The sequence below is a fragment of the Salvelinus alpinus genome, chromosome 15, assembly GCF_045679555.1.
Source record: "Salvelinus alpinus chromosome 15, SLU_Salpinus.1, whole genome shotgun sequence".
NCBI lineage: Eukaryota > Metazoa > Chordata > Actinopteri > Salmoniformes > Salmonidae > Salvelinus > Salvelinus alpinus.
Window position 1 is genome coordinate 50,429,607 of NC_092100.1, and position 26,007 is coordinate 50,455,613.

Sequence of the window (26,007 nt, forward strand, 5' to 3'; positions counted from 1 at the left end):
TGTGAAATGTTTGATAGTTTAGTAAACAGAGGGGTCTACTTTCTTGGGGACCTGAATATTGACTGGTTTTCATCAGGATGTCTGCTCAAGAGGAAGCTTCTCACTGTAACCAGTGCCGGTAATCTGGTTTTGGTTATTAGTCAACCTACCAGGGTGTTTACAAACACTACAGGAACAAGATCATCCACATGTATTGATCACATTTTTACTAATACTGCAGAACTCTGTTCTAAAGCTGTATCCGTATTCATTGGATGCAGTGATCACAATATAAAGTGGCTACATCCAGGAAAGCCAACGTTCCAAAATCTTGACCTAAAATAGAGTATACGAGATCATACAAAAGATTTAGCTGTAACTCTTATGTGGACGATGCAAAAATGTGATGTGATTAATAAGGAGCATTCAGACGCTGCATTTTATGAATTTGCTTCTTCCAATTATTGATAAACAGGCACCTGTTAAGAAACAGTGTTAAATCCATGGAACCTTAAAACTTCTATTTGGAATTGAAAAACTGTAGGTTTGAAGATGGGGCAAAAGGAGTGGCTAATAAATCTGGCTGCACATTTGACTGGCTGACTGAAAATTGAGAAATGTGACTAAACTCAAAAGAAATGTAAAAAATAATAAACTGTATTATGAAGCCAAGATCAATGATATAATGAAAAATGTATAGTACTTTAAATTAAATTATTGGCAGAAAGAAAAAGAATTTGTCGAATCAGATGGCTTATTCATCAGAAAACCATTTGAAGTTGCCAATTATTTTAATGATTACTTCATTGGCAAAGTGGGCAAACTTGCGCAGGAAATTCCAACAACGAATAGTGAGCCATAATACTCATGCATAAAAAAAACTAAATGAAAAAGCATTGTAAGTTTGAATTTTGTACATTTATTGTGGGAGAGGTGGAAAAATTGTTATCTTTCAATAATGGCAAACCTCCATTGACAACATAGATGGAAAGATACTGAGGATGGTAACTGACTAAAGATATGACACTTAGGAGTGGCTATAAACTGAGCCTAGAGGAAAGTCTTTGTCCTCAGGCCTGGAGGGAAGCCAAAGTAATTCTGCAAACCAGGAGTGGTAAAGCGGCCTTTACTGGTTTTAACAGCAGACTTATCAGCTTGCTGCCAGCTCTTAGCAAACGGTTGGAAAGAATTGTGTCTGAACAAATGTGACCCAATTCAGGAAACTAGGCGTATATCGCAAGTCACAACTTCACAGGAGACCTTACATTTATTTATTTTTTACTTTTAAATCAACATTTTGTGAACATTCATGTGCCTTAATAACAAACTTGTATGCCATCTGTAAATACGAATACAATTGTTAAATTACGAGCCTTGTTGTTTAAGCCACAGAAAAAGTTGTCAACCTTCCCACTAGCCATCATGATTGGCTGAAATAATGAGTGGGCTGGACATGCCGAGAGAGGAGTTCGGATTGGAGGCTTCTGTCTATTTGAGCTAGTCAGTCTGTTGGTAATCGAACGCGGCTTTAAAATAAAGTGTAGTGGAGCTATATGTCTTAAGCTAAAGTGCACTGTTAGCTAGCTAACGTTAGCTGGCTGCCACCCTAGCGGAATCCAGGTGGTGAGTCAAATACAATGCTATTTCTCTGTAAACAAATTAACAGACTTTCAGCATGCTCATAGAGAAGGGCACTCAACATGTACTGCACTGACACAAATTACTAATGATTGGTTGAAAGAAATTGATAAGAACATTGTGGTCACTGTACTGTTAGATTTCCATGCAGCCTTTGATATTATTGACCATAACCGGTTGTTGAGAAAACGTATGTGTTATGGATTTTCAACCTCTGAGTTATATTAGATATCTATGGTTCTATGATATGGCAAAGGGTTTTCTTTAATGGAAGCTTCTCTAATGTCAAACATGTAAAGTGTGGTGTACCGCAGGGCAACTCTCTAGGCCCTCTACTCTTTTCACCAATGACATGCCGCTGGAATTAAACAATGCATGGGTGTCCATGTATGCTGATGATTCAACCATATACGCATCAGCAACAACAGCTAATGAAGTCACTGAAACCCTTAACAAAGAGTTGGTCGGTTTTGGAATGGGTGGCCAGGTATAAACTGGTCCTCAACATCTCAAACTAAGAGCATTGTATTTGGTACAAATCATTTTCTATATTCTAGACCTTAGCTGAATCTGTTAATGAATTGTGTGGCTGTTGAACAACTTGAGGAAACATTTCTTGATGTTACCTTCGATTGTAAACTGTCATGGTCCAAACAGATTCAAATGGTTGTAAAGATGGGTAGTAATAAAGAGATGCTCTGCTTTTTTGACACCACAAAGCAAGTTCTGCGGGATCAAATTTGATCTCATCTTGATTATTGTCCAGTCATATGGTCAAGTGCTGCAAAGAAATACTTTGTTAAGCTGCAGCTGGCCCAGAACAGAGCCGCACGTGTTGCTCTTCATTGTAATCAGAGGGCTAATAATAATACTATGCATGCCAGTCTCTCTTGGCTAAGAGTTGAGGGAAGACTGACTGCGTCACTTGTTTTTATAAGAAACAATGTGTTGGAAATTCCAAATTGTTTGCATAGTCAACTTACACACAGCACTGACGCACACCCACCCCGCCAGACATACAACCAGGGGTCTTTTCACAGTTCCCAGGTCCAGAACGAATTCAAGGAAATGTACAGTATTATACAGAGCCATGAGTGCATGATACTCCTTTACATCTTATATAGCACAAGTGAACAGCAAACCAGGTTTAAAAAACAAACAAATAAAGCAACACCTCACGGCACAACGCCTCTCCCCCATGTGACCTACTTGTGTGTATATACTGACATGCATGTGTAACTGATAGATGCACACACACACAATATGTTAATGTTTTTAAAATGTATGTAAATTGTAAAGTATTTTGTCTGCAATGTATTTTTCGTTGTGTTGGACCCCAGTAAGACTAGCTGACGCCATTGGCGTCGGCTAATGGGGATCCTATCAAATCAAATGAAATTAAATCCATGGAATGAGTTTGACACCCTTGCTGTACAGAACAACAATATAGGCACTAAAGTAATACTGCAAAGCAAATAATTTTGTCCCGAATACAAAGTGTTATATGTTTGGGGAAAATCCAATACATTACTGAGTATCACGCTCCATATTTTCAAGCATAGTGGTGGCTGCATCATGTTATCGGTATGCTTGTCATCGTTAAGGACTGGGGAGTTTTTCAAGAAAGAAAATGAATAAAAATCGTAATGGAGGCAAACATCCTATAAGAAAATCTGGTTAATTCTGCTTTCCACCAGACACTGGGAGATGAAGTCACCTTTCACCAGGACAATAACCTAAAACACAAGGCCAAATATACATCGGAGTTGCGTACCAAGAAGACAGTGAATATTCCTGAGTGGCCGAGTTACAGTTTGGAGTTAAATCGACGGCAAAACCTGAAAATAGTTGTCTAGCAATGATCAACAACTAATTTGACAGAGTTTGAAGAATTGGAGAAAATAAAAAAATATTTAAAAAAATAAAATTTAAAATTAAAAATACGGGAAAATGTTGCTCAATCCAGGTGTTGAAAGCTGTTCGAGACTTACCCAGAGACCCACAGCTGTAATCACTGCCAAAGGTACTTCTACAAAGTATTGACTCAGGCATGTGAATACTTATGTTAAATGAGATATTGCTGTATTTCATTTAATAAATTAGCTAACATTTCTAAAAACATGTTTTTACTTTGTCATTATAGAGTAGTGTGTTTAGATGGGTGAGGGAAAAATCTATTTAATCAATTTTGAATTCAGGCTGTAACACAACAAAATGTGGAACAAGTCAAGGGGTATTAATACTTTCTGAAGGCACTGTACATGTGCGTTCTCTCACATGAGGTCTGGCCGGAGGCGGTGTATAAGAGCACAGAGTGCCAGGCCACTCTTCCAGGAAGAGGTGAGGTTGGTGACATCCACACCCCTGTACCCCTGTGTCTGCTTCTGACACCAGGTGAGGAGGCGGCTGGGCCGGATGTCCGACTCTGTGGGAGAAGAGGGGCCAACCAATCAGTCATCCAATCACGCCATCACCACCAAATAACAAACATACAGAGAAAGATAAATACACCTGGCTACAGAATACTGGCTAGAGTACACATCACATCCCTGTAGTGTAATACGTCTTCATGGCTACCTTTTGTAGTATGAGATGAGGGTATGGGAGTGTAGGCCAGCACACACTTTCGTTGGGCATGTCTGACCCTGCTTCATGTAATGTGACCGCAGTCATTGTTTCAAGTGGGTGTAACTGTGATGAGCCCTTTTATTAACTCAGGTGAAGCAAGTTTATGGGACAAACGCAGATCAGATTACTAATAGAACATCACAAGGAGCCACTAATCCATAATGCTTGCACGTATGACTAATCCAAACCATCTCGGTCAGCTCCTGGCCTGTAGAAATACAATTTCTAGAACAGACATTCCCATTCAAGTCAATGATCCATGATGGGTGGACCTGCAGCCATAATTGTATTTCTATGTCCTGGCCTACGTGGGTGTCCATGTCTGAGCTTGTCTGATATAATTAGAGGATGATGCTTCAGGTTAGTCATTGAGATGACAGGCCTGAGAAATGACAAGTCTCAGACTGTGGTCAGTCTGTTTGTGAAGACTGACCTCGTCTGGAGAGATTGACAGAACTACGTGTGGGTCCACCCCGCTCCAGAGTACAGGAGTCCTGCTGCCCGTCTATGAACAGGTGACGCACCTGTGAGAGAGGCATGAGAAGTATATTAGAATATTAAAACTTGAGTAACCTGCTCTGTGAAACCGGTTCTTTAGCATGCCAATGTCAATACATGTTAAGCAAGTTAACCCATTCACATCCCTGTACTATATTTAGTAAAATATCAAAAAGCGCCATAGAACAAATTCTGTTTGGTGTAAATGCATGCAATGTGGTGTCAACATAATTGAAACCAGCATATAGTATTGTTATTTGACCTGTTCTAAGCCCAAATATGCCAAATGTATGCTTAAACTCACTGTTGTTTGTGAACTATAGCCATTTCTGCATCATACTATATTTAACCTTTGGACACCAATGGTCCAGACGATGTGTGTACAGTGGGGAGAACAAGTATTTGATACACTGCCGATTTTGCAGGTTTTCCTACTTACAAAGCATGTAGAGGTCTGTAATTTTTATCACAGGTACACTTCAACTGTGAGAGACGGAATCTAAAACAAAAATCCAGAAAATCACATTGTATGATTTTTAAGTAATTAATTTGCATTTTATTGCATGACATAAGTATTTGATACATCAGAAAAGCAGAACTTAATATTTGGTACAGAAACCTTTGTTTCTGCAATTACAGAGATCATACGTTTCCTGTAGTTCTTGACCAGGTTTGCACACACTGCAGCAGGTATTTTGGCCCACTCCTCCATACAGACCTTCTCCAGATCCTTCAGGTTTCGGGGCTGTCGCTGGGCAATACGGACTTTCAGCTCCCTCCAAAGATTTTCTATTGGGTTCAGGTCTGGAGACTGGCTAGGCCACTCCAGGACCTTGAGATGCTTCTTACGGAGCCACTCCTTAGTTGCCCTGGCTGTGTGTTTCGGGTCGTTGTCATGCTGGAAGACCCAGCCACGACCTATCTTCAATGCTCTTACTGAGGGAAGGAGGTTGTTGGCCAAGATCTCGCGATGCATGGCCCCATCCATCCTCCCCTCAATACGGTGCAGTCGTCCTGTCCCCTTTGCAGAAAAGCATCCCCAAAGAATGATGTTTCCACCTCCAAGCTTCACGGTTAGGATGGTGTTCTTGGGGTTGTACTAATCCTTCTTCTTCCTCCAAACACGGCGAGTGGAGTTTAGACCAAAAAGCTCTATTTTTGTCTCATCAGACCACATGACCTTCTCCAATTCCTCCTCTGGATCATCCAGATGGTCATTGGCAAACTTCAGACGGGCCTGGACATGCGCTGGCTTGAGCAGGGGGACCTTGTGTGCGCTGCAGGATTTTAATCCATGACGGCGTAGTGTGTTACTAATGGTTTTCTTTGAGACTGTGGTCCCAGCTCTCTTCAGGTCATTGACCAGGTCCTGCCGTGTAGTTCTGGGCTGATCCCTCACCTTCCTCATGATCATTGATGCCCCACGAGGTGAGATCTTGCATGGAGCCCTAGACCGAGGGTGATTGACCGTCATCTTGAACTTCTTCCATTTTCTAATAATTGCACCAACAGTTGTTGCCTTCTCACCAAGCTGCTTACCTATTGTCCTGTAGCCCATCCCAGCCTTGTGCAGGTCTACAATTTTATCCCTGATGTCCTTACACAGCTCTCTGGTCTTGGCCATTGTGGAGAGGTTGGAGTCTGTTTGATTGAGTGGGTGGACAGGTGTCTTTTATACAGGTAACGAGTTCAAACAGGTGCAGTTAATACAGGTAATGAGTGGAGAACAGGAGGGCTTCTTAAAGAAAAACTAACAGGTCTGTGAGAGCCGGAATTCTTACTGGTTGGTAGGTGATCAAATACTTATGTCATGCAATAAAATGCGAATTAATTACTTAAAAATCATACAATGTGATTTTCTGGATTTTTGTTTTAAATTCCGTCTCTCACAGTTGAAGTGTACCTATGATAAAAATTACAGACCTCTACATGCTTTGTAAGTAGGAAAACCTGCAAAATCGGCAGTGTATCAAATACTTGTTCTCCCCACTGTATATACCTAGGGCTGTTGCAGTGAACGTATTACCGGTGGTCACGAGTCATGAAGGCAGTCAAATTCCACCTGACCGTTTAGTCATGGTAATTCGGTTTCTCCAAGCTCTGATGCTGCTGATGGTCATTAGTATGTTAGATTCAGCTATTTCAGCCACACTCATTGCTGACAGGTGTATAAAATTGAGCACACAGCCATGCCATCTCCATAGACAAACATTGGCAGTAGAATGGCCTTTGGGAAAAGCTCAGTGATTTACAACGTGACACCGTCATATGATCCCACCTTTCCAACAAGTCAGTTCGTCAAATTTCTGCCCTGCTAGAGCTGCCCCAGGTAGCAAGTAATGCTCTAGCAAGTAAGTAATGTTATTGTGAAGTGGAAACGTCACGGAGCAACAACGGCTCAGCCGCGAAGTGGTAGGCCACACAAGCTCACAGAACGGGACCGCCGTGTGCTGAAGCGCGTAATGCGTCAAACCAGCTGTCCTCCATTGCAACACTCACTACCGAGTTCCAAACTGCCTCTGGAATCAACGTCAGAATATATGAGAGAGAGAGAGAGAGAGAGAGAGAGAGTGTGGATTTCATCCATTCAATCTTATTTCCATATATACAGTACCAGTCAAAAGTTTTAGAACACCTACTCATTCAAGGGTTATTTATTTTTACTATTTTCTACATTGTAGAATAGTGAAGACATCATAACTATGAAATAACACATATGGAATCATGTAGTAACCATTAAAGGGTTAAACAAATCTAAATATATTTTTCAAAGTAGCCACCCTTTGCCTTGATGACAGCTTTGCACACTCTTGGCATTCTCTCAAACAGCTTCATGAGGAAATATTTTCCAACAGTCTTGAAGGAGTTCCCACATATGCTGAGCACTTGTTGGCTGCTTTGCCTTCATTCTGTGGTCCAACTCATCCCAAACCATATCAATTTGGTTGAGGTCGGGGGACTGTGGAGGCCAGGTCATCTGATGCAGCACTCCATCACTCTACTCATGGTAAAATAGCCCTTACACATCCTGGAGGTGTGTTGGCTCATTGTCCTGTTGAAATACAAAATTATAGCCCCACTAAGCTCAAACCAGATGGGCTGGCGTATCGCTACAGAATGTGGTGGTAGCCATGCTGGTTAAGTGTGCCTTGAATTATTTATAAAAAATGTATAAATAAAAAAAAAAAAAAATAAATAACAAATCGCTGACAGTGTCACCAGAAAAGCACCCCCACACCTTCTCCATGCTTTACGGTAAGAAATACACATGCAGAGATTATCCGTTCACCCACACCACATCTCACAAAGGCACGGCGGTTGGAACAAAAAAAATCTCTAATTTGTACTCAAGACGAAAGGACAAATTTCCACCGGTCAAATGTACATTGCTTGTGTTTCTTGGCCCAAGCAAATCTCTTCGTATCTTCTTCTTCGTCCCTTAGTGGTTTCTTTGCAGAAATTCGACATGGTTATCGACATGAATGCATGATTCACAGTCTCCTCTGAACAGTTGATTTAGAGATGTGTCTGTTATTTGAACTCTGAAGCATTGATTTGGGCTGCAATGTCTGAGGCTTGTAACTCTAATGAACTTATCCTCTGCAGAAGAGGTAACTATGGTCTTCCATTCCTGTGGCGGTGCTTTTGAGAGCCACTTTCATCATAGCGCTTGATGGTTTTTGAGACTGCACTTAAAGAAAGTTCTTGAAATTTTCCACATTGACTGACCTTCATGTCTTCAAGTAATGATGGACTGTCATTTCTCTTTGCTTATTTGAGCCGTTCTTGCCATAATATGGACTTGGTCTTTTACCAAATAGGGATATCTTCTGTACACACGCCCCCGCACCTTGTGACAACTGATTGGCTCAAACGCATTAGGAAGGAAAGAAATTCCCCAAATTAACTTAAGGCACACCTGTTAATTGAAATGCATTCCAAGTGACTACTTCATGATGCTGGTTGAGAGAATGTCAAGAGTGTGCGAAGCTGTCAAGGCAAAGGGTGGCTATTTGAAGAATCTAAAATAAACAATATTTGAATTTGTTTAACACTTTTTGGGTTACTATATGTTTCCATGTGTAATTTCATAGTTTTGATGTCTTCACTATTATTCTACAATATAATTTGAATGAGTAGGTGTTCTAAAACTTTTGACCGATAATGTGTGTGTGTGTGTGTGTGTGTGCGCGTGTGTGTACACACTACCGTTCAAAAGCTTGGGATCAATTAGAAATGTCCTTGTTTTGGAAAGAAAAGCAAATTTTTTGTCCATTAAAATGGCATCAAATTGATCAGAAATACAGTGTGGACATTGTTAATATTGTAAATGAAAATTGTAGCTGGAAGCAGCAGATTCTTTTATGGAATATCTACATAGGCGTACAGAGGCCCATTATCAGCAACCATCACTCCTGTGTTCCAATGGTACGGAGTTAGCTAATCAAAGTTTATAATTTTAAAAAGGCTAATTGATCATTAGAAAACCCTTTTGCAATTATGTTAGCACAGCCGAAAACTGTGGTGCTGATTAAAGCAGCAATAAAATAAAAAAAACTGACCTTCTTTAGACTAGTTGAGTCTGGACCATCAGCATTTCTGGGTTCGATTACAGGCTCAAAAAGGCCAGAAACAAAGAACTAACTTGTGAAAATCGTCAGTCTATTCTTGGTCTGAAAAATGAAGGCTATTCCATGCGAGAAATTCCATGCGAGATATATTGAAGCAACATCTCAAGACATTAGTCAGAAAGTTAAAGCTTGGTCGCAAATGGGTCTCCAAAAGGACAATGACCCCAAGCATACTTCCAAAGTTGTGGCAAAATGGCTTAAGGACAACAAAGTCAAGGTATTGGAGTGGCCATCACAAAGCCCTGACCTCAATCCTATAGAAAATGTGTGGGCAAAACTGAAAAAGCGTGTGCGAGCAAGGAGGCCTACAAACCTGACCCAGTTACACCATCTTTGTCAGGAGGAATGGGCCAAAATTCACCCAACTTATTGTGGGAAGCTTGTGGAAGGCTACCCGAAATGTTTGACCCAAGTTAAACAATTTAAAGGCAATGCTACCAAATACTAATTGAGTGTATATAAACTTCTGACCCACTGGGAATGTGATGAAAGAAATAAAAGCTGAAATAAATCATTCTCTCTACTATTATGACATTTCACATTCTTAAAATAAAGTGGTGATCCTAACTGACCTAAGACGGGGAATGTTTACTAGGATTAAAATGTCAGGAATTGTGAAAAACTGAGTTTAAATGTATTTGGCTAAGGTGTATGTAAACTTCCGACTTCAACTGTATTTAATGAACCTGCCACTTGATTCATGAAATGTGTAAAAAACAGTAACCCCATGTGTCCAAAGACTAAATATAGTACAATATAAAAAACTCATTGTAGACAAATGCTTTGGCCGATTTAAAAATGTCTTCAGAATTGTCCATCAGTAAGCAGAGAGAACAAGAATAAAATAAACTAAAATAAATAACATTTCTGCAATGGATATGAATGGGTTAATTGTCAACTGTTCTACAGTGCATTCGGAAAGTATTCAGACCCCTTGACTTTCCACATTTTGTTACTTTACAGCCTTATACTAAAATTGATGAACTTTTAAATATTTTTTTTTGAAATCTATATACCCCATAATGACAAAACCTGTTTAGATATGATTGCAAACGTATTAAAAATAAATAACAGAAATACCACATTTACGTAAGACCCTTTACTCGGTACTTTGTTGAAGCACTTTTGGCAGCGATTACAGCCTCGAGTCTTCTTGGGTATGACGATTCAAGCTTTCCAGACCTGTATTTGGGGAGTTTCTCCACATTCTTCTCTGCAGATCCTCTCAAGCTGTCAGGTTGGATGGGGAGCGTCGCTGCACAGCTATTTTCAGGTCGCTCCAGAGATGTTCGATCGGGTTTTAAGTCAGGGCTCTGGCTGGGCCACTCAAGGACATTGAGACTTGTCCGGAAGCCACTCCTGCGTTGCTTGGCTGTGTGCTTAGGGTCATTGTCTTGGTCAAAGGTAAACCGTCGCCCCAGTCTGAGGTCCTGAACCCTCTGGAGCAAGTTATCATCAAGGACCGGTCTGTAATTTGCTCTGGTCATCTTTCCCTCGATCCTGACTAGTCTCCCAGTCCGTACCGCTGAAAAACATCCCTACAGCATGATGCTAACACCACCATGCTTCACCTTAGGGATGGTGCCAGACGTGATGTTTGGCATTCAGGCCAAAGTGTTCAATCTTGGTTTCATCAGACCAGAGCATCTTGTTTCTTTAGGTGTCTTTTGGGAAACTACTGAGGAGAGGGTTTCATCTGGCCACTACCATAAAGGCCTGATTGTTGGAGTGCTGCAGAGATGGTTGTCCTTTTGGAAGGTTCTCCCATCTCCACTGAGGAACTCTGGAGCTCTGTCAGAGTGACCCACAGGTTCCTGGTTACCTCCCTGACCAAGGCCCTACTCCCCCGATTGTGCAGTTTGGCAGGGTGTACAGCTCTTGATAGTCTTGATGGTTCCAAACTTCTTCCATTTAAGATTAATGAGGCCACTGTTCTTGGGGACCTTCAATGCTGCATAATGTTTTTGTACTCTTCCCCAGATCTGTGCCTCGACATAATCCTGTTTCGGAGCTCTACAGACAATTCCTTTGACCTCCTGACTTAGTTGACAGTGCCTTTCTTTTCCAAATCATGTCCAATCAATTGAATTTCTCAGGTGGACACAAATCAAGTTGTAAAAACATCAAGGATGATCAACGGAAACAGGATGCACCGAAGCTAAATTTCGAGTCTCATAGCAAGGGGTTTTAATACTTATGTAAATAAGGTTTCTGTTTACATTTTTATACATTTGCAAACATTTCTAAAAACCTTTTTCTTTATGGGGTATTCTGTGTAGATTAATGAGGGGGGGAAAAGTAATTTAATCCATTTTAGAATAAGGCTGTTACATAACAGAATGTGGAAAAAGTCAGGGGGTCTGAATACACTGCAAATAGGACAACACAAGTTCTGTTTAAAATGTAAATGAGAGGTATTCTCCATCTCAGACGAACCTGATGTGGCTTGACACAGCTGGAGTTGAGGTTGGGGTACCGTGTTACCGGGTCTATGGTGTACTGATCAAAGTTCTTTGAGATGTTCTCTGTCGTTGTTTGGGGTAATAGCCTGTAGAGGCCCTCCCTACAAACATGTCATGAGATGAAATCATTAATTTTCTGTTAAAACCAGAGCAACAGATTGTCCCACAGTTTGACAGGTAAACACAAAAATCCCCATAACTTCCACTAATAGGATAACCAAACATTTCTAACGTGTAGCAACATGGATCTAATCATAATTTGAATGTAGACACCTGACAGCAATTTTTTCCAAAGTGACTGGAACCGGTCTCTACTAACCTGGATTAAGAAAATGTCAGTAGAATCTCTTTTTTTAATACTTTTACCCCTTTTTCTCCCCAATTTCGTGATATCCTATTGGTAGTTACAGTCTTGTCCCATCGCTGCAACTCCCCTAAGGTCGATCCTGTTTCCTGACACACTGCTCACTTAACCCGGAAGCCAGCCGCACCAACATGTTGGAGGAAACACCGTCCCGCAGGCGGCCGAAGTCAGCCCGCAGGCGGCCGAAGTCAGCCACAAGGAGTCGCTAGAGCGTGATGGGACAAGGAAATCACGGCCAGCCAAACCCTCCCCTAACCCGGACGACGCTGGGCCAATTGTGCGCCGCCTCATGGGTCTCCCAGTCACGGCCAGCTGTGACACAGCCTGGGATCAAACCCATGTCTGTAGTGACCGCTGCGCCACTCAGGAAGCCGTCAATAGAATCTCATATGTAAACATCTCCAGCCTACTGTACCTTTCTGCCAGGATCTCCAGATGGGTCTTGCCCTGCGCCCAGCCCCTCACCATCCACACCGTGTCAAAGGCAGCCAGGAACCCTCTAGCACAGCCTGTCCCCGTGGGCCAGAAGGGCTATAGACAGAGAGAACATGGGTCAACACACTACGCACATACAAAGCAGGACACACTGTTGTTCAGCGACAACAAGCAAGCTAGGAATGTTCTCAAACTGCCTAAAGGGAATATGTGTGGGAAGAAAAATGCTCATCTGATCTACTGTAAGAAGAGGTGGCAAGCCACCTGGTACCAACAACCTGGATGCTAAATTGGTGAGGTTGGTAGCAGAATACATTGTGATTCCGGTTTGCCACATGTTCAATTTAAGCCTAGAAGACGGTGTGTGCCCTCAGACCTGGAGGGAGGCAAAGGACATTCCGCTGCCCAAGAATAGCAGAGCACCCTTTAATGGTTCAAATAGCTGACCAATCAGCCTGTTACCAGGGCTTAGCAAACTTTTGGAAAATAATCGTGTTTGATCAAATAGTTATTTTACAACGGACTTTCAGCATGCTTATAGGGAAGGGCACTCAACACTGACACAAACGACTGATGATTGGCTGAAAGAAATTGATAGTAAGAATATTTTGGGAGCTGTTTTGTTTGACGTCAGTGCAGCTTTTGATATCATTGATCATAAACTATTACTGAAAAAAATTACTTGTGTTATGGATTTGCATCCTCTGCCTTATCATGGATTGAGAGTTACCGATCTAATAGAACAGAGGGTTTTCTTTAATGGAAGCCTCTCTAATGCAAATTCAGTTGAGTGTGGTGTACCGCAGGGCAGCCGGCTTGGGCCATTATTGTTTTCTGTTATTACTAATGACTTTCCAATGTCCTTGAATAAAGCTTGTGTTTCTATGAACGCTAACGACTCAAAAGTAAACACGTCAGCTACGACAATAAAATAAATAACTGACACTGAAGAGCTTCAGTCAGTTTTAGAATGGGTAACTAGCAATAGGCTGGTGCTAAATATATATAAAAAACTAAAAGCATTGTTTTTGGGACAAATCACTTACTCAACGCTAAGCCTAATTTAGGATGTATTATTGGATAACGTGGTGATTGAGCAAGTTGAGGAGACTAAACAGCTGGGTGTAACCCAAGATAGTAAGCTGTCACGTCATGGTCAAAACATATAGACTCGGTTGCTAAAATGTGAAAAGGTCTGTCCATGTTGTGACGACCCTCCCACTCTGTCTGCCGTATTTTGTCTTGACTCTTGTTTTCCTTAGTAGGATGTCGGCGAGCGGAGCTGGAACGGTCGTCAGCGACATGGGACACACCTGGGCCCGGGTATGTCCCGAGATAAATACACCTCTTCCCCATTCATTGAGGAGACTCTCTCCATGCAGACACACACTTAGTTTTTGGTTGTGGCATTTTTGTTTGTTTGCTTTGGCTCCTTTCAACAGCCCTCATTATCACATTTATGCACGCAACCACACTTACACTGCGGATTACTGACTACACACACACCATTGTTAATTGTATTTACATTTCCTCAGTTAATAAATATATTTTTGTTATTCCTTATCACCACTGTCTCCCTTTTTGTTTCGGACTTCGAGCCGGTTCGTGACAATGTTAAGGAGTTGCTCTGCTTTCTTGACATCTCAGTCGACCAGACAGGTGCTAGTTTTGTTGCATCTGGACTACTGCCAGCTGTGTGATCATGTGTGGCAAAGAGGGCCATAGGTAAATTGCAGTTGGTCCAGAACAAAGTGGCACACACTGCATTTAGATGTACATGGGGGGGGGGGCGAATGTCAGTTACATGCATGTCAGTCTCTCCTGGCTCAAAGTTGAGGAGAGATTGACTGCATCGCTATAGGTCTTTGTGCGAGGTATTGATGTGTTGAAGGCACCGACCTGTCTGTTCAAGCAGTTGGCACACAGTTCAGACACTCATCGGTACAACACAAGACATGCAACCAGGGGTCTCTTCAGTCCCCAGGTCCAGAACAGAGGCTGGGAAACGCACAGTATTAAATAGAGCTATGACTACATGGAACTCTGCCACCCCAGGTAACTCAAGCTAGCAATAAAACCAGATATATACATATTTTTTTTTAAGATATCACCTTGCGGCACAACAGGGACTCTGAAGAGACTGACATTTTTTTATATGTTTCGTATTTATTTAAGTCTCTGCCCATTCATCACCATTTTACCTGTTGTTGTCTTAGCTGATAAGCTGTTGTTGTCTTACCCGTTGTTGCTTTAGCTTGCTCTCCCAATCAACACCTGTGATTGCTTTATGTCTCTCTCTAATGTCAATATGCCTTGTACACCGTTGTTTAGGATAGTTATTGTCTTAGTTTACTGCGGAGCCCCTAGTCCCACTCAACATGCCTCAGATACCTCCTTTGTCCCACCTCCCACACGTGGTGACCTCACCCAGCATAACTAGTCCGTCCAGAGATGCAACCTCTCTTATCACTCGGTGCCTGGGTTTACTTCCACTATACCCGCACCCCACCATACCCTGCTGTACATTATGCCCTGAAACTATTTTACCACGCCCAGAAATCTGCTCCTTTTATTCTCTGTCCCCAACGCACTAGACGACTAGTTTTGATAGCCTTTAGCCGTACCCTCATCCTACTCCTCCTCTGTTCCTCGGGTGATGTGGAGGTTAACCCAGGCCCTGCGTGTCCCCAGGCACTCATTTGTTGACTTCTGTAACTGAAAAAGCCTTAGTTTCATGCATGTTAACATCAGAAGCCTCCTCCCTAAGTTTGTTTTACTCACTGCTTTAAGCACACTCCGCCAACCCGGATGTCCTTGCCGTGTCTGAATCCTGGCTAAGGAAGGCCACCAAAAACTCTGAGATTTCCATCTGCAACTACAACATTTTCCATCAAGATAGAACTGCCAAAGGGTGAGGAGTTGCAATCTACTGCAGAGATAGCCTGCAAAGTTAGGTCATACTTTCCAGGTCTATGCCCAAACAGTTCGAGCTTCTAATTTTAAAAATGAATCTCTCCAGAAATAAGTCTCTCACTGTTGCCACCTGTTATAGACCCCCCTCAGCTCCCAGCTGTGCCCTGGACACCATATGTGAATTGATTGCCCCCCCCATCTATCTTCAGAGTTCGTTCTGTTAGGTGACCTAAACTGGGATATGCTTAACACCCCGGCAGTCCTACATTCTAAGCTAGATCCACTCAATCTCACACAAATCATCAAGGAACCCACCAGACACAACCATAAATCCATAAACATGGGCACCCTCATAACACACCTCTGATATTGTTTTCAATCAGGATCTTAGCGATCACTGCCTCATTGCCTGCATCCGCAGTCAAATGACCACCCCTCATCACTGTCAAATGCTCCCTAAAACACTTCTGCAAGCAGGCCTTTCTAATCGACCTGGCCCGGGTATCCTGGAAGGATATTGACCTCATCCCGTCAGTCAAGGATGCCTAGTCGTTCTTTAAAAGTAATTTCCTCACCATCTTAAATAAGCATGACCCATTCAAAAAAATATAGAACAAAGAACAGATATAGCCCTTGGTTCACGCCAGACCGGACTGCCCTCGACCAGAACAAAAACATCCTATGGCGGACTGCACTAGCATCGAATAGTCCCCGCGACATGAAACTTTTCAGGGAAGTCATGAACCAATACACGCAGTCAGTCAGGAAAGCAAAGGCTAGCTTTTTCAAACAGCAATGTGCATCCTGTAGCAAACTCCAAAAAGTACATGGAGAATAAGAACACCTCCTCCTAGCTGCCCAATAAACTGAGGCTAGGTAACACTGTCACCACCAATACATCCACGATAATTTCAAAAATCATTTCTCTACGGCTGGCCATGCTTTCCTCCTGGCTACCCCCCAACAGCTCCGCACCCCTCGCAGCCCAAGCCTCCCCAGCTTCTCCTTCACCCAAATCCAGATAGCTGATGTTCTGAAAGAGCAGCAAAACCTGGACCCGTACAAATCAGCTGGGCTAGACAATCTGGACCCTCTCTTTCTGAAAATATCCACCCCCATTGTTGCAACCCCTATCACCAGTCTGTTCAACCTCTTTTGTATCGTCCGAGATCCCTAAAGATTGGAAAGCTGCCGCTGTCATCCCCCTCTTCAAAAGGGGGAGACACTCTAGACCCAAACTGTTATAGACCTATATCCATCCTGCCCTGCCTTTCTAAAGTCTTCGAAAGCCAAGTTAATTAACAGATCACTGACCATTTCGAATCCCACCGTACCTTCTCCGCTGTGCAATCCGGTTTCCGAGCTGGTCACGGGTGCACCTCAGCCACGCTCAAGGTACTAAACGATATCATAACCGGCATCAATAAAAGACAATACTGTGCAGCCGTATTCATCGACCTGGCCAAGGCTTTCGACTCTGTCAATCACCACATCCTCATCGGCAGACTCGATAGCCTTGGTTTCTCAAATGACTGCCTCGCCTTGTTCACCAACTACTTCTCAGAAAGAGTCCAGTGTGTCAAATCGGAGGGCCTGTTGTCTGGACCTCTGGCAGTCTATGGGGGTACCACAGGGTTCAATTCTCGGGCGGACTCTTTTCTCTGTATATATCAACGATGTCGCTCTTGCTGCAGGTGATTCCCTGATCCACTTCTACGCAGACGACACCATTCTGTATACATCTGGCCCTTCGTTGGACACTGTTAACTAACCTCCAAACGAGCATCAATGCCATACAACACTCCTTCCGTGGCCTCCAACTGCTCTTAAACGCTAATAAAACCAGATGCATGCTTTTCAACCGTTCGCTGCCCGCACCAGCCCGCCCGGCTAGCATCACTACTCTGGACGGTTCTGACTTAGAATATGTGGACAACTACAAATACCTAGGTGTCTGGCTAGACTGTAAACACTCCTTCCAGTCTAATATTAAACATCTCCAATCCAAAATTAAATCTAGAATCGGCTTCCAATTTCGCAACAAAGCCTCCTTCACTCACGCCGCCAAACATACCCTCGTAAAACTGACTATCCTACCGATCCTCGACTTCGATGTCATTTACAAAATAGCTTCCAATACTCTTCTCCACAAACTGGATGCAGTCTATCCCAGTCCCATCCGTTTTGTCACCAAAGCCCCATATACCACTGCGACCTGTATGCTCTAGTCGGCTGGCCCTCGCTACATATTCGTCGCCAGACCCACTGGCTCCAGGTCATCTATAAGTCTATGCTAGGTTAAGCTCCGCCTTATCTTAGCTCACTGGTCATGATAACACCCACCCATAGCACGTGCTCCAGCAGGTATATCTCACTGGTCATCCCCAAAGCCAACACCTACTTTGGCCGCCTTTCCTTCCAGTTCTCTGCTGCCAATGACTGGACCAAATTGCAAAAATTTAATTTAATTAAAAAAAGAAATCACTGAAGAGTTATATTTCCCTGACTAACTTTAAGCATCAGCTATCTGAGCAGCTAATTGATTGCTGCAGCTGTACATAGCCCACCCAATCTACCTACCTCAGAGTTTTTTTATTAACTTTTCTGCTCTTTTGCACATCATCTGCTCATCTATCACTCCAGTGTTAATTTGCTCAACTGTAATTACTTCACTACTATGTTCTATTTATTGCCGTACCTCCTCACACACTGTATATATACTTTTTCCCCCTATTGTGTTATTGACTGTACGCTTGTTTATTCCATGTGAAACTGTTGTTGGTGTCGCACTGCTTTGCTTTATCTTGGCCAGGTCGCAGTTGTAAATGAGAACTTGTTTTCGACTAGCTTACCTGGTTAAATAAAGATTAATAAAAAAATAAAAAAATAAAAAAAAAATTGCAATGCATTACCTATTGTATTATGTAGGTGGGTGGCCAGAACAGCTCATAGGGCAGGAGCCACCTCGTGTTTATGAAGCTTGAGGGAGAGGCAGGATATTATGTATATGTATTGTGGCGTACAGCAGGTCAGCTAACCGAAGATGATGACATCGAAACCTACCTCTGTACATTTGAACGGACAGCACTACAGGAAGGATGGCTGAGACAGAAGTGGGCCAAGTCTGCTGGCCCCGTTCCTCTCTGGGAATGCCCAAAAGGCGTATTGGGACCTGAACGATGAACAGGCGGCTAACTACGACGGACTCAAAACGGGAGATACGCAGCCGCTATGGGTACAGCCTGGTCCATCGGGCTCAACTATTCCACAACTAGAGGTCCGTAACATCCGAGTCCCGATGAGTGACCTACTACGCGTCACCAGGGGATGGCTCCTAACCGATGTACCCACCCTCTCCATCCTAGACAAAGTGGTCCAGGATTGCTTCCTACGGGCACTACCCCACGACATGAAGAGGGCAGTGAGTCTATGCATGCCCCAGACCTTGGAGGGCCTCCTGGAAGCAGTGGAGATGCATCAGAACACTCAGGCCGAGTGGGAGCCAGGCCGAGTCGGCGACCCATTCAAGGAGTCGGCAGGACAGCCCCACTGCTGGGTACCCCAAACCGACAGTCGGCAGGGCCAAAGGACCGCAATACAGCTGGGGTAGGGCCACGAACGACCCCAGGTAGATGGAGACCAAGGGAGGTGTTTTGTGCGGCGCCCAGGGGCACATGGCCTGGAATTGCCCCGCTCGAGAGGAGTCGATGCCATCAGCAAGCCCCGGAAGCGAGGTGGGTCACGGAGTGAACTACGTCACCTTCTGTTGGGCACACCACAAATCAACTGCACCCATGGTCCCAGTGAAGGTTGACGGACACGACACGGAAGCTCTATTAACCCCGGAAGTATAGTTACCCTCGTAACCACGAGCCTGCTGAACCAGGAGACCGAACGTGGTAGGGAGATGTCCATTTCCTGTGTTCACAGGGACACAAAGCAGTATTCAACCGTATGGGCCAACATCGTGACTCCACAAGGGAACTGCCAGAGGATGGTGGGTGCCATACCAGAGTTGCTGGTACCTCTAAGTGGGACGAGATTGTCCACTGTTTGCGGCCCTCTGGGGGCACGAGCTGAGGAAGAAGGTACGAGCCGTCCGAAGATGAGCGAGGACGACCAATCACCTGTGCGGCCCGGAAGCAAACAGTTGACCAACCTGTATCTACGGGTCCAGAGTCAGAGGGGGTGCCGGAACCCGAACCACGGGAGGAAGATACCAACCTCCCCCTCCTCGATTTCGAGGGGCCAGTTGAGACACCCCCTGGGGGCCAACTGAGGGGACAATTCGGAACGGCCCAGTGGGAGCGGTGGATGGACAGCTACTTACGGGGGTGAGCAACTGGCGATACCCCCATTTCCATTTCAAGAATAACCTTTTATATCATCAGGTGTCGCGCCAACAGGGAGAACTTCGAGAGGTACTGTTGCTGCCCCGACAGTATGTGGGAACTGCTCTTCAGCTGGCCCACACCCACCTGTTGGGGGTGCACCTGGGAATGGAGAAACCCGGGAACAGATCACCGCCCGGTTCCACTGGCCCGGGATGAGGAGGGCCGTGGAAGACTGTCGCAGCTGCACGTGTCAAATTGACTGTCCCAAAGGCACACTTCCGAAACCCACTGGTCCCCCTACCAATCATCGGGGTGCCCTTTGAACGCATCACCATGGACATTGCGGGACCCCTGGTAAAAACAGCACGAGGACACCGGTACATCCGGGTAATCGTAGACTATGCCACCCGGTATCCCGAGGCCATTCCCCTACGGGCGGCGGTGTCCAAGGGATACGCCCGGGAACTGTTCCACTTCTTTAGCAGGGCAGTTAGTGGGCATCCTGAACCAGATCCTGACAGACCAAGGTACTGAGTTTGTCCCGCCTAATGAAAGATGTGTGCTCTCCTGCAGATCCGGACCTCAGTCTTTCACCCGCAGACGGTTTGGCTCATTGAGCAGTTCAATAAAACGATAAAACAAATGCTGCGGAAGGTCATCGAGCAGGACGGGAAGAACTGGGACCAGCTACTACCCCACCTAATGTTCTCAATCCGAGAAGTACCCCAGTCCTCCACTGGGTTTTCCCCTTTCGAACTCCTCTACGGGAGGAGGCCACGCGCCCTACTGGACCTCGCCAAGGAGGTGTGGGAAGCCCAACTGTCCCCCTTACGAAGCGTGGTAGAGCACGTGGAGACGATGAGGGAATGGATGACAGCCATATGGCCAGTCACGAGGGAACATATGGAGAAGGCCCAACGCGCCCAAGCCTACAAATCGGGGAGCCCAGCCACGAGAATTCCAGGTAGGAGACAGGGTGTTGGTCTTGATCCCCACGGCCGAAAGTACATTCCTGGAAACATGGCACGGACCCTACGAGGTGATCGAGCTGCTGGGACCTATCAATTACCGCGTACGGCAGCCCGGGACACGGAAACCACAGATTTACCACGTGAACCTGTTGAAGAAATGGCACGAGAGGACAGCCTTGGCCGTGTTATGGTCGGGACCCAGGACGCCAACTGTACCAGTGGTGGTCCCGAGCAATGAGGACCTCGACCTGGCCCAGAAGCAAGAGCTCAGGGAGCTTGTCGATCGGAACACGGCGGTGTTCTCTGAGAAGCTGGGCCGCACAACCCTCATTGAACACCACATCCGTACCCGGCCCGGTGAAACAGTACGAAAGAGGCCATATCGGATTCCAGAGGCACGAAGGAAGGCCGTGAAACAGGAAGTGGAAGCTATGTTGAGGATGGAGGTCGTTGAAGAGTCTCACAGTGCATGGTGCAGCCCCATCGTGTTGGTGCCCAAACCCGACGGTAGCCTGCGCTTCTGAATTGATTCCGGGGTGTGAACGACATTGTTTGTTTGTTTGACGCCTACCCCATGCTGAGGGTGGACGAGCTCATCGACCAATTGGGAAAGGCCTGGTACATCAGCACCCTTGACCTGACCAAAGGATATTGACAGGTACCGTTGGCAGCCTCCTCCCGGGAGAAGATGGCGTTTTCGACACCAGACGGATTATATCAGTACCGGGTGCTCCCGTTCGGTCTCCACGGAGCCCCGCCCACATTCCAGAGACTGATGTACTAAGTACTTCGATCACACCAGCAGTACGCAGCGGCACATTTGGATGATATCATCATCCACAGCCAAGGTTGGGAAGAGCACCTGACAAGACCAACTTTGCAGCTATAGCTTCCCCCTCACCGAGCTAACCAGGGCCCGCCTCCCGAAAACAGTGAAATGGACGGACAAGACAGAAAGGGCATTCAGCCGCCTGAAGGAAGCGCTGTGCTCCCATCCGATTCTCGTAACGCCCGATTTCCAGCTGCCTATGTTGGTCCAGACGGAAGCATGTGACATGGGACTAGGGGCCGTTCTGTCCCAGATACATAATGTGGTGCTCCTCCCCATCGTGTACATCAACCGAAAGCTGATACCCAGAGAGAAAGAGTGTCTAGCGGTGAAGTGGGCGCTAGACACTGAAGTATTACCTGTTAGATACCCACTTCACCCTGGTCACAGACCATGCTCCGTCGGTCTGGATGGCCAGGGGAAGGGACACAAACGATCGGGTCACCAGGTGGTTTTTGTCCCTTCAACGCATCTCTTTTTCTGTTGTGCACAGGTCAGGGGGCGAAGCATGGAAACGCAGATGCCCTATCGAGAAGGGAGACATACGTCGTACTGATGGCAGTCCCCTCCCCAACAGAGCTAGGGGGGGGGGGGGGGCGTACAGCAGGTCAGCCACCACGGGGAGACTCGGCGAGGCCTGGTGACAGGCGGAGTATACATCACGAGGCGATGGCTCCATCTGCTGGACATGCCAGGTCTCGACGGGCTCTCCGGCCAGGACTAATTGGGGCTGATTGGGGATTGGTTAGTAAGTGCTGATTGCTCACCCAGCTGTACAAGTCCCATAAAGCTGCCAGAAGAGCAGCACACAGGGGAGAGACTGGGGGAGGAAAGGACTCCCGTATAGTTGGAGACAGTACCAGAGGTAACAGGTTGGAGTTCAGTTTTTGATCCCCACAGGATACAGCAAGACCCGGAGCCCAGAAGATGGTATCCCGGAGAGGGTCTCTTGGGGGAGACCTGTTCTTTTCTTTTGGAATTTTATTTTAATAAATACCTTTGATACTGAGCTAATTCTACTCCGTGTTTGATCTGTGTAAACGTTTTGACCCAACCCCCTGGTCTGCCACAGTATATTATTAATTTTATGTGTATTTTTTGCTGTTTGGACCCCAGGAAGAGTAGCTGCTGCCTAGGCAGCGGCTAATTGGGGATCCCAATAAAATAAATGTACTGTTGGCTCCTGTGACTTGAGAGGCATTTAGACAAAGCTTTGAGAATTGACTACTGTTCATTTAATTTCTCATGCTAATCTATACCGGCGCACCAAATGGATGAAAACGAACCGAACAGGGAGGGGAAAAACCTGAAGTTTTAAGAAATGCGAAATGCATGTCTTTGGTTTCTGCTGCAAAAAGTTTTGCTCCATTTTGCCATGGTGCGACATAATGTGTATTAATTTCACCCACAACAGTACAACATCTAGTATGAAGTAAAGCCCCCTCACCTCCAGTAGACTGTCCCCCACCAGAGCCACCAGTAGCTGGTGTCCGCACTTCTCCCTGAACAGCGCCGCATTCTCTGAGGCGTATATGCAGGTGAAGTCGAACATGGCCACATCGGGCTGGTTGCAGTGGTTGATGGCGTAGTCCAGAGAGGGCAGCTGGTAGTTGGTGCCAAAGTCGGCCGCCTCACGGGCGTAGGAGAGAAGAGCCTCCTGGTTCACGTTGTCTTGGCCCAGCAGCTTCTCTGTTTCAATGTAATCCTGCAGGACCAAGAAACAGGGAGGGTTGATGGAAAATATTACTCCGAAAGAATCAGAGCACCACCTCTACCAAGTCCTAGTTGGAGCCTATAACTGGGGCTTAAGATTTTCCTGGTCAGAGCATATGGTCAGGAAAACATCAGGGCCCTACCTACCTACTGCATGTGATCCCTCTTCATTCTGTGTAGATTAGACTGAGGTGATGGCAACCGGCCCTAAACACTTTACAGTTGCCCTAGACAGTTTTGTTCAACATTTCTGAACACGTAAGCAGACTTTGAAGAACTACGCAGTACAAGTCTGTTTCAGCAGCTGGTTAAAAAAACAAAGGGACAGGTTTCACCTCAGGTAGCAAGCAATTACAGGGATTACAAGTCTACTACATTATTGTTATGGATCAGCGCCCTCACATGCAATCACTATCATATTCTTTTATCAAACATATTTTCATTGTACAATTTAAAATGTAAGTCAAGAGCTCGCTGACAATTCGAACCAGTCAAGGCAGCAGTGCTATGAGAGTTTAAAGACTACACACAGAGGTCACATTCAGAGCAGGAAGGATGAGGAGTCCATCTTCACTGAAGGGGAAATGAAAACGAGCCTTCAGAGACCAGACACACACAGGTGCCAGATTCCTTCTCACCCAGCAACACTTTTTCCTCTCTCAATCCACTACAATGTATCTTGTTCTGTGCTTTTATTCCCAGTTCAACCAAAGGGCTGAGATTTAGCACCCTCTGGCAGGTAGGGCACAATGGCACAGCTGTAAATATAGAGTGGGGGAATGACATATGGGGAAAGTGAACACAAAGGAGCAGAACAAACACCACTCACATGAATGATGACCCCCTTGTCCAGCAGACTCTGCTTCTTTGCAGTCATCACAAAGTAGTGTGTGTTGTCTCTGTAGTACACAATGTTCTCCAGATCAATCCCTGCAACAACAAAGATTAATTAACACCTTTATGTCCGTCATCATGTTGACCAGGTTGACCGTACAACCAGTGGGGTGGTTGTATTAGTTGACCAACTGTACAGTAGGGATTAGCCCAGTGGATCATGTTTCACATACAGTGTGTATCTTACGATCCATGTGAGTGATGGGGCACGGCCCTTTCATTAAGAGGGGATTGGAGGGGAAGGGATTCCAGCCTGTCTTCACTGCTGAGCCAACTGTCCTCACAAAGCCAAGCAAACAGAGAAATCAGCAGCACAGGATCCTCCATGGTGTTCTAGCATGGCAAAGTACATCTTATCTACCCGACAGGCTGGTACTTCATTGTAAACACAACACTCCCTTTTTTGTAGGAGCCACACTGGTTTCATTGATTAAAACATTTTATTTTGGTTCCCATTGGACTGATGTGATGATGACACCTAGGGAATCAGAATTCTAGAGATAAATTAGCCTGGTCGCAGATCTGTTTGTGCTGTCTTAACAACTATGGTCATTGGCAAGACTGTACAAAGAGATCCCAGACCTGGAGAAGGGTAAATGCAGGTGTGTTGGGGGTCAGGTTTGGTAGAGGACCCACCTGTCTCCTCTTTGAGCTCCAGGAAGAACTTCTGGTTGAAGATGAAGGCCACTCCGCTGATCTCCTCCACCTTGGCCTCGGCCGTGGTGTTCCTGTTGACAAAGTTGGCTGTGATGGCGATGGCCAGCTTACCCCGGAACTCCTTCCTCTTGAAACCTGAGGGGAAAGTATTGTTATTGTTCTGTTAAGGACACTTAACATTTTGGAAGTTAATCATCTTATTTTGTATTAAACTGGGTCAGATTGATTTATTACATAGAGTAATAATTTGACTGTATTGTTCTTATAGCACCATGTAATAAACAGACTGATGAAGATTCAGATTATGCAAAAAAAATAAAAACCATGGTAGAATTGCATTAAGAACATTACAAAATACTACCTTTGAACTTTGAGTAATAATTGTCTGGGTGATGATTTACCCATGTTCTTTCCTTATTAGGTGCAGTCAGACTACGCTCAAGACTGATGCCAATACTGTAATTGACTTTCACCTGTCACATGGCCAGGGTCAGTCTGTATACAAGCCGTTTATCTTCTCAGGCTCCCAGGTAGACATCTGGGTAAAGTGCTCTGATGCAGTTAAAATGTTGCCAGTGCGAACTAGAGTTAACTGCAGATGAAGAGTAGTAGTCACTACCAGGGGTGCAACTTTGGTTATAGAAGTGGGGAGGGACATAATTTAAAAGAAATTAAACAATTCAGTCGGATAAACACTCCAAACAACCTACCAAAGTACTCGGAGGCGTCTGCATGGTCCTAAAGCACACCATTGCCTCGTTTTGTATCACATTCCAATGATATAGCTGGGGGGGGGGGGACAAAAATGCAATTTCAGAATGTCCCCCCGTCCCCAGTGAAAGTTGCGCTCCTGGTCACTACAATCAAAACCAGTCAGCCAATAATGCCCTTGGAGTGCAGTTCAAACTGTGTCAACAGGAAGGATTTGGAGCGTTGCACCATCTCGCCCCAACTCGGAACCTCGGTTCCTATAAAATGAATGACTTGTGCTTTGAACCATAACTTTAAAAGGGCTCCCTGAATGTATGCTAGAAGCAATCCACTGTGTAAACGTGCATGCA

General features: G+C 45.0%; 1 protein-coding gene and 1 long non-coding RNA gene across 10 annotated transcripts in view; one reads left to right on the forward strand and one right to left on the reverse strand.

Annotated features, from left to right (window-relative positions):
• The window catches only part of LOC139540287 (uncharacterized), a 43,223-nt gene extending 29,059 nt beyond the window's left edge, over positions 1-14,164 (forward strand). Inside the window, exon 4 of the long non-coding RNA XR_011668152.1 lies at positions 13,898-14,164. This is a non-coding gene — a long non-coding RNA (uncharacterized lncRNA). The remainder of the gene's footprint in view (positions 1-13,897) is intronic.
• LOC139540285 (F-actin-monooxygenase mical2b-like) overlaps positions 1-26,007 on the reverse strand; it is an 82,660-nt gene that overhangs the window by 37,067 nt on the left and 19,586 nt on the right. For all 9 annotated transcript variants that reach the window (XM_071344013.1, XM_071344012.1, XM_071344011.1 and 6 more), the window contains exons 6-12: positions 24,926-25,081; positions 24,225-24,325; positions 23,130-23,387; positions 12,616-12,731; positions 11,811-11,937; positions 4,679-4,769; positions 3,895-4,042 (exon numbers count right to left, since the gene is read on the reverse strand). In XM_071344013.1, the coding sequence (XP_071200114.1) occupies positions 3,895-4,042; positions 4,679-4,769; positions 11,811-11,937; positions 12,616-12,731; positions 23,130-23,387; positions 24,225-24,325; positions 24,926-25,081 (997 nt within the window). The remainder of the gene's footprint in view (positions 1-3,894; positions 4,043-4,678; positions 4,770-11,810; positions 11,938-12,615; positions 12,732-23,129; positions 23,388-24,224; positions 24,326-24,925; positions 25,082-26,007) is intronic.